At 43.2% G+C, this 13,754-nt stretch overlaps 1 protein-coding gene across 1 annotated transcript in view; it reads right to left on the reverse strand.

Annotated features, from left to right (window-relative positions):
- LOC308083149 (Golgi apparatus protein 1-like) overlaps positions 1-13,074 on the reverse strand; it is a gene marked incomplete at its 5' end in the record, with an annotated part of 48,267 nt that extends 35,193 nt beyond the window's left edge. Inside the window, one exon of the mRNA XM_080425311.1 lies at positions 12,682-13,074. Within this exon, the coding sequence (XP_080281437.1) occupies positions 12,682-13,074 (393 nt within the window). The remainder of the gene's footprint in view (positions 1-12,681) is intronic.
- Positions 13,075-13,754: the final 680 nt, after the last annotated feature.

Raw genomic sequence — 13,754 nt, forward strand, 5'->3', positions numbered from 1 at the left:
AAATATTTTATTCAAAGATTTGCACCAAATTTCACAATTTAAAAGAAATTGCAGATCTACAAGCTTGCGAGCTTGTATATCTGCTATTTTTGAATAGCCAAAGTATACAATAATGGTTTAAGTGGTTAGAATCTAAAGTGACGCGGAGGTTTTCCCGGTTTTAATGGGATAAAGGCCCAATCAGTGATCCAATCGTAAACTTAATGAGCAGCCCCAGCACCAAAGATATACAGTCAAATGGTAGTGGTGGAGACATGTTTTTATTGTCTAGTTGATTAACTCAGCTCTTGATAGGACTAACACTACAGACAACATATAAAATATTTATAAAATAAAATATAAACAGTTTTTGCTGGATGTTGTTTTAATTTTTTTTACCGTAATTTGTTTATTTATGTTGGCAATGTTAGTAAACACAGGAGTAGGTAAATGATGGGATTAGAGAGTAGTCCAAATAGCATATTTTCCGAAAGAAAGAGCGATAGTGACAGAAAGACAAAGACAAAAACACTCAGAGAGACAACAGAGAAACTGGTTTGCCAGCCTCCCACGCATTGACATATCTTTAACAGACTTCTGTCCACTAGCCAAGTACACATTCTCCAGTGACCAGCACCACCACGCCCTACTGGATGGACTGTCCTTTGACCATAATGCATCATAGAAGACAGTCAGTGGTGGAAAAAGTAGTCAGATATTTTACTTAAGTATCAATACTGCAATATAGAAATACTCCGTTACAAGTAAAAGTCCGTAATTAAAAATGTACTTGAGTAAAAGTACAAAAGTATTGGTATCTAAATGTACTTAAAAGTACCAAAAGTAAAAGTACAAAAATGTTCGAAAATAGCAGATCTACAAGCTCACAACGCGTCGCGATGTTATTTTCAAATAGCCTAGGTATAAAATAGGGCTAAAGTGGGTAATGTATGTTTTATAATATAATAATTGATAATTGCAAAGTAACTAAAGTTTTGAAATAATTGTAGTGGAGTAAAAGTACAATATTTGCCTCTGAGATGTACAGTAGTGGAGTAGAAGTAAAAGTACTGAAAATTGGAAATACTCCAGTAAAGGGAAAAAATACCTAAAAATTGTAAGTGCAGTACTTGAGTAAATGTACTTAGTTACTTTACACCCCTGAAGACAGTGTAGGAGAGACAGACAATAGGAGAGCTTAGAGACTAAAGAGACAGGCTATGAGAGAGACCCGTAGGAAATCGGAGAAGGAGACATTGTAGGAGAGACAGTAGGAAAACTGAGAGGGAGACAGTAGAGAAGAGACAGACAGTAGGAAGAAATTTGAGAGGAAGATGGTGTAAGGAGAGACAGTTAGGATGGCTGAGAGGGAGACAGTGTAGCAGGAGAGACAGACGGCTGACAGGGAGACAGTGTAGCAGGAGAGACAGACAGCTGACAGGGAGACAGTGTAGCAGGAGAGACAGACAGCTGACAGGGAGACAGTGTAGCAGGAGAGACAGACAGCTGACAGGGAGACAGTGTAGCAGGAGAGACAGACAGCTGAGAGGGAGACAGTGTAGCAGGAGAGACAGACAGCTGACAGGGAGACAGTGTAGCAGGAGAGACAGACAGCTGAGAGGGAGACAGTGTAGCAGGAGAGACAGACAGCTGACAGGGAGACAGTGTAGCAGGAGAGACAGACAGCTGAGAGGGAGACAGTGTAGCAGGAGAGACAGACAGCTGAGAGGGAGACAGTGTAGCAGGAGAGACAGACAGCTGACAGGGAGACAGTGTAGCAGGAGAGACAGACAGCTGACAGGGAGACAGTGTAGCAGGAGAGACAGACAGCTGACAGGGAGACAGTGTAGCAGGAGAGATAGACGGCTGACAGGGAGACAGTGTAGGATAGACAGACAGTAGGAAGGCTGTGTAGAAGAGTATCCAACCCTGCACTTTTTATGTCGTCCTGGATAATGGTGTATGCTAAATTAATAATTTTCTAAATCTCTGCTATGTTAAGACACTACAGTGGAGATGGGTAGAAACGGGGGGCGTGTAGCTGAGACGCGTTATTACAGTCTACAGCAGTGTAGTGCCAAGTCCTGGAAAAGACGCGCTGTGATTGGCCAGTAGTCACTTTGACTGGCAGTTGTGTCGAATACAAAGAACGCTCACCCCACAACGCGATTTACGATTCTGAAGAGGACTTCACAACGTTCGGCGCGCCGACTCGCTCGCCTGAGCTCGCTCGGTGGTGCCTCAAGTGGCTCAAGTCTCGTGATCCTTCTGTACTTCATAGTTGTGCCAGCTATAGTTTAAAGGTTCACCCATCCCCTAAGGCTTAACCCATTAAGACCTGAGGCGATTCTTTAAAAAAATCTAAATCCTAAGTTTTTTGAAGAAAATATAAAAAATATTTTTTCACGATTTTTTCAAAAATAGCAGATCTACAAGCTCGTAGCGCGGCACTCGGTGCCGTGCTATGAGCTTGTATATCTGCTATTTTTTAATAGCCAAAGGCATCTAAAGTGACACAGAAGCGTTCCAGGTATCAATGGGTTAAGCTGATGAATCATTGAATAACCAGCACTGAATAAACCAACAGGAACTCTCCTGTCAACGTGTCTCCATTCACACAACACCCGCGTTTACATTGCCCCAGAAACAGAGAAATACAGTAAGAGATTGCAATGGTCAGATTCAAAACAGTAAATCTTTTTTAAATTAACTAAAATAAACTGGCAAATGTAGATATGGAGCATTTAGGGTAAATTCTACTATTTTATATTCTATCCTAAACCATACATGGCCAGCAGATGCAGAGGTTCTTTCTAGAAACCATGCTCAAATGACAATGTATTACAGAGAACCCTCTTACAATTGCGTCATGATTATTGTCTGTTAGCAACCAGTAAACTTACTTTGTCAAATAAAACTAATTTCTGACCACTGATTGGTCAATAGCCAGTTAGGTTTTTGACTGAACAACACATTAACATGTGCTACATCTACTATGTTGTCAGAAAGAGAAAGACAACATGTGTGAGCATGTAATGCAGTACAGAATATCTGCAAGTGCCAACACTCCTGATTCTCGTAGGAGTCTTCCTATTTCTCACCCTTTTCCCCACTGTACTCCCTATTGGTAATTTCTCCTGTTAATCTCCCGATTCCATTTATTACAACCCTGCCTGACGTCACTGACATTAGTCACTGCTTGCTTAAGCCTGCTCTCCTCAGTTTGATGCTGTGGATGAAACAGGATGCATCAGTCCACTTCCTCTTTCTAACCTCTAATACATTCATTTTGTGACACACACCCACACCCACACACACACACACACACACACACACACACACACACACACACACACACACACACACACACACACTTTAGTTGTTGATTTTTTAATATTGTTTTGTACTGATTTAGTGAGCTATGAGTTTAAGATGAATTAAAAGTAATTTTACTTTCACATCTTTAAATGTATTCTATTATTGTCATGTAATGTAGTATTCTATGGGGCTGGGGGCATTGAGGCCATTTACAATACCCCAGAAATCTTGCCAATCTAATGTTGGCAGGTATGGTCTACAATATGTACATATCTGCATGAAAAAGGTGTGTGTGTGTGTGTGTGTGTGCACACGTGTTTGCGTGTGTGCGTGGCAGGAGCGCACTGAAAGCCAGTGGACCATGCAGCCATCCATCCTTGTATTGGAGAGCACACAGTCTGCAAAAGAGAGATAACGCACTGTACGTGTGTGTGTTGTACTGTTGTGTGTGCCGCCTACGTCTGTTGTGTGTGTGTGTGTGTGTGTGTGTGAGTGAGCGTGAGTGTGTGTGTGAGAGAGAGAGAGACCAAATGCTTCACTTGTCTTTGATAAGGAATGTTTTATTCTGCTGGTGTGTCGTTTCAAAATTCAAATCACAGCAAGGGAGACTGCACAGCCTTGTTTCTTAGAACCTTCTAACCTTAAAAGCACGTTCACTGTATATTTACTGTCTTGTCTATGCTATCGAACCCCTGCAAGCCTTCATGAAGACAATTACAAACCATTTGCTAAGTCGACATGAAAGGTCCTCCTCCCTGCAGCTGAAAAGACAAGCGTCAACACCATTTGCCACATACTGTATGTGTCCTGCTTTACTAACATCAGGTTAGTACCTTCACCACCAAGGCCTTAAAAATAAAAGCTCCAAACATCCCAAAACAAACTAGTAAGGCTACTTCTTGGCCTCAACCACACAACCCATCTAACCCCTGCTCACTTTGCTAGGGTTGGATGGCTCAGGGTTGAGGACAGAGTACAGCAACTTGCTATGGGCCTGGTCTACAAGAAGTCCATGATCATAACACCAGAGGCAGCTCCACGGATCATGTTCAACCCAGATTTGGCTCAACAAAAGGGAATGAACTCGTTCTCATGCTATTCAACAAAAATGTGGAATGCCCTACCCAAAGGAGTAAAGGAGTGTAAAACCCTACTCACTTTCAAAACTGCACTAAAGATACACCTTCAGGAGGCTGCAATTCCAAAATGGCCCCTGTCAAAGTCAACCTATTGGGAAATACCTGACTGGTCAATTGGCATGCGTTGGCACTGGGCTCTCTCAGCCAGTGTAAAAAGCTTACACGTTCAACATGTAGAGACTGGAGACTGGAAAACTCTAAGCACATGATGAGTACTGTGCTGCTGCTGACAAGACTTTAGCTCACTGTCTGTCAAACTGTTCGCCACTAACCCTGCATTTAAAATTTCAAAACTATATTTCTCATCGAAACTGAGAGCCTAGACTTGTTGCCTTGTTGTAATCCGGCCAAACAAGCCCCGGCATCAGCCAAAAGTCAATAAGAAAAACATATCCCTGCAAATGAATTCCAGTAAATATATTACAATGTATGATGTGAGCAAGTCAAAAATATCCCTCTATCTCAACAAGACAAACAGCACATCATCCCAGCCCAGTACAACTATCAAAAACTATAAAATATGTTGGCCTCCCCACAAGGCAAGAAAGCTGAATACAGAAGCTGAAAGCAGAATACACAGGAGCCTAAATGATTGTGGCGTGCCAGAACAATTAAAACCCACCTGCAACCACACAGCTGAAACTTACCAACACTACTCTGGTGGTAAGGCTTTAACCCACTAAGACCGGATCTGTGTCATTTTTATATTTCTTTGGCTATTCAAAAATAGCAGATATACAAGCTCATAGCGCGTAGATCTGCCATTTTTTTTAAATTGTGAAATATTTGTGCAAATCTTTGAATATATATATATATACATTTTAACTAAAATCTTTGCTTCTGGGGGTCCAGGAACAAAACATTTTGAGATGGGGTGGTCCGCGGACAATTACATATCATTTTGGGGGTCCTTCACATGAAAAATGTTTGAGAACCACTGATATATGGCAACATAACAAAAAAGAATAAAGAACTGTTAGGATTTAGAAGACATTTGTAGAATCCCCAGAAGCAAAGATTTATTACAAATGTTCGCTTTGAAGAAAAAAATATATATTCAAAGATTTGCACGCATTTTCACGATTTAAAAAAAGAATAGCAGATCTACAAGCTCATAGACTGCCCCAACGCTCCTGATTTCGTGTATAGAGGGGCGGGTGTAAAGAGCCGGCGAGAGACTGCGGCTGATCCCATTGGTTCACCGATCTGTCCGTCAACCCCCGCCCCGTTAACACAACATTACGAGCGACGCCCACTGCACTCTGGTTGGTTGGGAAGTGAAACACTTCCTTATACCGAGTACACCGACGCACTGGGCCAGGCTTTTATTTTTTAGCAACACTAAACAATAAAAGCCTGGAGATCGAGGCTAACAAGCTCATAGCGCGGCACTCGGTGCCGCGCTATGAGCTTGTAGATCTGCTATTTTTGAATAGCCAAAAAAAAAACCCTAAAAATGACACACACAGATGCGTTCCCGGTCTTAACGAGTTAAGCTAAATCTACTCCCGTCTGGGGGAAGAAGAGGGGTCTGTGCACAGAAGAGATGAGAGATTTATTTAAGAGCCATTTTACCTCTTCTAGAGGAGTACAGCTGTTACTGAAGTGGAGCAAAGTAATTATTTCTGTAATTAGAGCTCCGCTCGAGCCCGAGATCACCAGGGGAAGCAGTCATGTATGGCGTCAGCAGCGGAGCGGAGGGAGGACAGAGCGCGTAGGAGGAGGATGATGTGAGTCAAAGAGGACGAGAGAGCAAACTAGAAAATTTGACAGCACTCTACGGAGACATAACCCAACACATTCACTCTTTTGTGCACTGTGTGGTTCTACTTTACCCCGGAAAGACCTGGAACGCATCTGTGTCACTTTAGATTTCTTTGGCTATTCAAAAATAGCAGATATACAAGCTCATAGCGCGGCACCGAGTGCCGCGCTATGAGCTTGTAGATCTGCTATTTTTTGAAAAATCTTTTTTTTTTTTTTTTTTCAAAAGAACTGTTAGGATTTAGAAAACATTTTTAAGAATCACCTCAGGTCTCAATGGGTTAGGCCAGGGGTGGGCAACTTTGATGATGGAGAGGGCCACAATATTTCCACACTCACTCCAAGGGGGGGCCACACATCTTATCTCCATATTTTAACCTTTTTCGTTAATTCGTCATTCTAGTATGTCACACAAAAGTAGCAAAAATAGCTGATCTACAAGCTCAAAACGTGTCGCATCGCGAGTCGCGACGCGTTTTGAGCTTGTGGATCAGCTATTTTTGCTATTTTTGAATTGGAATCCAGAATTATTTTTTTGCTATTTTTGAATTTTGAAATACAAGTACATTGGACATTAAAAAATACTTTTTCTATAATTTTTAACCCTCGATTTTGTAACCCTTTTTTAACCCGGTGCCAATTTGCTAAGTGATCCTGGGCACTACACTCCCCCCACCAGCCTAGGGAGGCCAGGGCCGAGCTCATGCCTCCTTCAATGCATGAGAGCCAACTGACCTTCTTGTCACCTGACAGGGGGGAGTTTCCCCGGTAGGACGTAGCGCGTGGAAGGAACACGTTATTCCAACCAGTTCCCTTCCCCTCCATCAGGCGCCCCGGCTGACCAGGGGGAGGCAGTATAGTGACCAGGATTACTACATGTTTTTGTGAGGGTATTAACTACCCTAGGAGACACGGGGAGAACATGCAAACTCCACACAGAGTGGGCCCTTTCACCAACCCCACCTAGGGTATGGGCGCTGATGACGCGGAGGAGAAGACACACCCCCAGCGCCCACAGCGTCCCCGGCGGGAATCGAACCCAGGACCTTCTAGCTGTGAGGCGACAGCGCTACCGACCGTGCCCCCCAAAAAAATACTTTTTATACTAGATTTTTATACTAGTCATTAAGCTACTAATATAGACTGAAGTAATTAAAGCGGGTCATGTTTGCATGTTTGGAATTGTAACAGCTGAAGACCTGCGGGCCGCATCAAGTGAACGTGGGGGCCGCATGTGGCCCCCGGGCCGCCAGTTGCCCAGGTATGCTTTTTAGGCCCTTATTCAAAGCAGCATAGAGGGAACAAGCTCTCTGACACTCAGTCTTCACTAACCATTATGCAAACAAACACACACTGTATGTGTAATAAATGTAATGCTTAATTTATAAAATAGCAGATCTACAAGCTTACAATGTGTCACAAACTGTCACGCAACGTGATTATTGCGTGATTACTGGGATGCCATTGCGAAGGACAGTGTATGTGGACATGACTTTTCACTGTACAATTAGCCCACTCTTTAGAAAGGGTCAAAGAAATTGTGAGAAGATTTATAGATAGGTGGCCACGGCCCCATAAACTGAAATATCAAGTTGACACTTGACACATAGCAGTAGTATAACAAAGCGGAGAGTGGACCCGTGAGAAGGTGGCGATGTGAGAAACATATCTGTAGTAAAAAGTGTGGGCACAGCAGTGAGTTTACGAACACAATGAGTCATTCCTTCCGTCTCTTTCGCTCTCCCCGCTACAAACACCATTAGTGTGTATTGGAACAGCTGAAAGGACTGCGAGATCCACATGTGGTTTAAAGTGGGATAGCTTCAGAAGTATAAAATGTATCAAAAAGTTGATCACAGCAATGGAAGTCACAAGATAGATCTACCTGTTCACGTTTAAATGGAGTCTGTAAGTTAGAGCATGCTGAAGTGACATGACTGCAAACAAGTTAAAGAATAAAGGGATTTCAGAGGAAATAACATCGACTTTCCCATAGAGACTTTATTGGGTGTTTAAAGTTAAATATTTCAAAAACTACAAAACATTTCAAAGTGACATGAACAAGCGCACATTGTCCACAGTAAGCTGGATTTTCTATACAGTTTGAATGGAGTTTCTAGGTGAAAGTGTGTAGGAGTAGTTAGGTGCCAAATATTGGGGAAGGTAGTAATATAAATATATAATAAATAGTGAGGACTTGCTGAAGCAAGCCCACAATAAATAGTGAGGAGAACTATGGTGTGCTCGCTGCAGCAGCAGTGAGCACACAAATAGGGACAAGTGAGTAAATTACACATCACCAGCAGTGAGGACATCTCCACACAACTACATCAGCCAGCCATGGGTTTGTTGAGGCTGTTTGGGATAAAGTTGTTGTTGTTTTACAACACTCTACGGAGACATAACCACACCACATTCACTCTTTTGCACAGTGTGGTTTTACTTTAGGTCCTTATTCACACCAGCATAGAGGGAACAATCTCTCTGACACTCAGTCTTTCTTCCCCATCCATTCTGCAAACAAACACACACTGTATGTAATGTAATGCTTAAATGCTAAAATAGCAGATCTACCACCTTACAATGTGTGTCACACACTGTCTGTCAGGCAACGTGATTATTGTGTGAAAGGATACTAGGATGCCATTACAAAGGACAGTATATGTGGACATGGCTTTTCACCGTACAATTAGCCCACTCTTTGAAAGGGTTAAAGAAATTGTGAGAAAATGTATAGATAGGCGGCCATGGCTCCATAAATAGAAATATCAAGTTGACACTTAACAGTAGTATAACAAATCAACCGATGATCCAATCAACAGCCCATGGCCATCATGTGCCTCAGCATGCACTTCAGCAAGATTCTCTAAGTACCTGCTTACTTAACGTCATGTGTAATGACCAAAGCATCAGCCTAAATGTGAAATGACGGTAGAGGTGTATTAGCCGACGTGTCGCTGACCACAGTAGAATCCAGGACCTCTTTTTTACACTCGCAAGAGATAAACGAACACTCGGAAATTTACTGTGGATTTGGACAGGAGGAGGAAAGAGCGTGACGACGAGGACAGTGGAGACGGTAAATCAGGGCCGGTCATTCTGCCGTGATCACAACACAGCAGTCTGACAGCACAGCTGAAGGTCTTGGACAACACAGGGACAGGCTCCCAATGACACCATCACGGATAGAGAGAGAGAGAGAGAGGGAGAGAGAGCAACCCAACAACAAGGAGGATGAGATAAAGACAGAGAGAGACTGATAGAGAAGAGACACATACGGGGAGAGGGAGGAGTAATGTAATAGGCTACTACACTGTACCACTGTTGCAAGAGGAAAAGAGCCGATTTTCAACCGAAGGTTCATACAACAAAGTAATAAACTAGGCTGAAAGACAGACTGAGAGAGAGGGTAGAATTGTACTGGATAAAATGGGTCAATCGTAATGCCAGTCATCGACAGTACTTGTAATGTCTCCCAACTGCACACATCACTGTTTGTCTCCGAGGTCGCAGACTGGCCAGCCTCACATAATCACATACACAGTCCCACTGCTAGCAATTAGACTGACAGACATAGAGAGACTGACAGGAGGGGCGGAGAGGAGGGAGATGAAGAGAGAAAAGAAGGGTGGACATTTTTCAAAATGTGAGCTCTCAGAGGATAAAGACAGACAGTCATAGTGTTTGGCAGAAACACGCTGCGTGTCGCAGTACCATTCCTTCTCCAGTATGCCAGCCGTAGAATAAAGGCTGACTGCTTGCCTAACCAGCAAATGCTGGTTTTCCTGTAGGCTTGACAGCAGGGAGCATTCCTTCTGTGTGCTGGTGACCCCCACGCCCCAAGGTACTAGTAGATATAGCACATAATTGCAAGCCCACCAAGGTTGCTAAACTGCCCTTGAGCAAAGCAATGAAGGCATGGGGGCCAGATACACTGCAGTAAATCCTGTGCCCTGACCTCACAAACCTGTGTGTCTACATACTTAACATATCTGTCAAGACGGAAAGTTTAAAAAAAAAATCCCATGAAAGCAGGCAATGAAGTAAGAAATATGTTGATATTACGTATCATTAGCCTCGCGTAGCCAGACTATATCACTGCGTGGATATGAGTCTGATGCTTCTATGAGGAAGTTTTTTTTCCAAGGGGGCGGGATCAAAACAATTGGCTCTGGACGCAATTGGTTAGACCTACAACCAACTACCAATTACAGTCCCCCACATTTGAATACTGGGCCCTGATTGGTCACCCCAGATTTCAGGAGCAGGAAATGGATTCACAACGGAGCGGTACCAGACCCAAATCGCAGAGGGTAAATTTTTTTTTTTGCACTGGCAGATTCTTCTGGTCCCAGGCTAATGTATCATATGTTCAGTTCAGCACTTTGTAATTCTTTGTTTTAAAGTGCTATACATGTCCCTTCCAGACTCAGCCCAAAACAACTTGGGCTCAGCCCCTAATGTATTTAAACCTTAGCGGTCCCCAAACACACAAATACATCGCCCTGCAGCCGGACCACATACAGCACTAGGCACTCCCCCCCAAGAAAAAACGTAGGGCAGAAACACTGAAGTTATTATAAAGTAATGTTCTCTCACATTGCGGTGTGAGATGACCATGTGATGTTTGCTCAGCAAAGCAAACTTCATGGCATGGTGTCTGTAAAGGGCAATAAGGAAATGATCCAATATAATAGTGAACTTCGGCTGTGGTTGGTGAGTGAGTCTACTCCCCCAAAAAAATCAGGTTGGAGGTCCTAATCTATACTATTATCCCATAGTCTATTCTAAAAATCTAGTTTGTTTGTTGGTTGGTGCTAGCCACTTTGACAGGTGTCTGACTGAATAAATATGGTGGCTGGTGAATTTTAAAATGCATTTAGTGGAACATTTTACATTTTGTTCCCTGACTGACCACAAGCTGTGCATTTTATAGGCTATTGGTAAAGGAGAATAGTTTGTTGGCGATTAGGGCTGCCTGTAACAGTAGTAGATGCTACCAGACAATTTGCAGGGATCAAATGTAATGCCATGTCAACCAATATTATGGAGTGCGAGGTCATTTTATTACAGAAAAGCATGTCCATAAATTTGTATTTACATTTTATTTTTACTTTATTCAAATGCAACACCCCCAGTTCGATCCCAGCAGGAGACCTTGTACCCTTCCCCGCTTTCTGCTCCCTACTTTCCATAAGTAGATTCTAAGATAAGTATGCATTTGCACTGTCTGACGGATGTTAACATGTTTTTGTGTCCGACTCTGCAGGTCCCTGAAAAGCATTATCATTTGTGTGCACAATATATGACAGGACATGATGATGAAATCTACTTCCAATACCCGTCTTTTTTTTCTCTGCTAAAATGATAACACGAACGTCAGGATTGAAATCATACAATATCAATCTGTCCAGTGGTGAAAAGTAACTAAGTACATTTACTCAAGTACTGTACTTAAGTACAATGTTGAGGTATTTTTTACTTTACTGGAGTATTTACAATTTACGGTACTTTTTACAATGCGATGCGACGCATCGTGAGCTTGTAGATCTGCTATTTTCAAAAGATTTTTATACATTTGAAAACTTGTGAAATGGGACATTCTGCATAATGAGTACTTTCTACTTTTGGTACTTTAAGTACATTTTCATACCAATACTTCTGTACTTTTACTCAAGTACATTTTGAATTCCGGACTTTTACTTGTAACAGAGTAATTTCTACATTGCGGTATTGATACTTTTAAATAAAATGTTACTTTTTCCACCATTGGTCCTGTCCTGACCGCCCTGGGAGCTGACTGACACTACACTACCAGGGACTGGTCTGTCTGTCTGACTGACAGACAGGAGACCCAGGATTTACACATGATCTGTTGTGACAGCAGCTTGCCTACTAGGCTCATCTGTAGCTTAGATCACGGTTTCCCAAACAGTGGGTCGGGACCCATTTGTATGGGTCACGATAGCCATGGTTCACAGTCATGTTTCAGGGCTAGGGTCACGAGTAAATATCCCTTCTATCTATATATCCCAACTATTATTATTTCAAATATTTAATATATAAAGAAAAATCAATATTTCCCCTAAGCAATCCCCAAAAATGCAAAAAGGAATCATGAATTAAAAACAAATTAAAATATTTTTGAATACATAATTAAAGAAATCCCATAGGCCTACATTAGAAAACAAACGTTTAAGAAGTAGTGAAAATAGCCGATCTACAAGCTCGTAGATCGGAGCTTGTAGATCTGCTATCTACAAGCTGGAGATAGCTTGTAGCTTGTATATCTGCTATCCCCGGGGGGGAAAAAAAATCTGATATCTCTTTTGGGATTGGGACCCACTGGCTTTTAGAATAGATCATATAAAAACACTGAGCAGCAGGAATGAACCGGTATATATCGGCTGCAAGAAGAAGAAGAAGAAGGACTGACTGTCTCCAGTCCCCACCACCGCCTCCCTCCCTGCTTTAGCTTTACCTCGGTCCGGTCCTGAAGACACTCCAGCACGGCCAGGTTGTTGGTCCAGGTGTGCTTCGGACAGAGCCGAGCCAGGTCCTCCCGGCAGGCCTCCTCCTCGGACAGCTTCCAGCCGACACCGGTCGCCCTTCGGGGCTGCGAGGCCGCGGGCGCCGCGGGGGCAGCGGCGGCGGCGGCGGCGGCGATGGCATCCCCCCTGGCCGGAGGAGGAGGAGGAGGCGGAGGTTCCGCCACTCTCGCGGCCGGCGGCGGCCTCGGCGGATCCGCGGCGGGGTCGTCGTTCGCGTCGACGTTATCGTTCAATGCGTTGTTGTTTGGCCCCTCGGCGCTGCACAGAACGCAGAACAGTGACAGGGACGTCAACAGCAGCTGAGCACGTCTGCACGCCGCCATCTTCAGGGAAATGATGGGTTTTGGGATCCCGACCGCTAGGCGGCAGTGCAGCGCCACTAGATCCGAAGCCTGGTGTGTAGTCCGTAGTACGACGGTGTCGCTGGGCCCAGAGCCTTCTAGATGGCACTGGCTTGGCCCAAAACAACTGTTCTGCAAGCTTTTACTGACAGACAGTGGTGGAAACTTCCCACCACCACTGTCTGACTGTCAGTAAAGCTTGTACTTAGTAACTAAGTACTTGTTTTTTACATTTATTCATGTAAAAACCAATTAATAAATCATAAAACAATAAAAACTCACCTTTCGGGATTAATTGTAGCACTACAGCATGAAAAAGAGAATGCATATAAGAGTAGAGAGAAACAACTAATATTAAAAATAAGAAATAACTTACAAAGGTATTATTATTATTATATGGGGGACAGCAACAATTAGCCTGCCAGGAAATAGCCTACCCTCTCCCTTTCTCAGACCAGGTAATGGTATTACATGTATGAAATTGACCATGGCAAATCAGCCATAAAGAAATAGCCCTAAATAAATACAAATAAAATTAAAACAAGTTACAGGAGGGGGGCTTTATTCTGCAATATAGATTTGCCTGCTGATCCCCCTCTTTCTCAGACCCTATGCCAACTCCCAACAGGCCCAAAGGCATGATGCCACATGCCAGCACTATA

This window comes from Gymnoscopelus braueri, assembly GCF_963280865.1.
Source record: "Gymnoscopelus braueri genome assembly, chromosome: 1".
NCBI classification, from domain to species: domain Eukaryota; kingdom Metazoa; phylum Chordata; class Actinopteri; order Myctophiformes; family Myctophidae; genus Gymnoscopelus; species Gymnoscopelus braueri.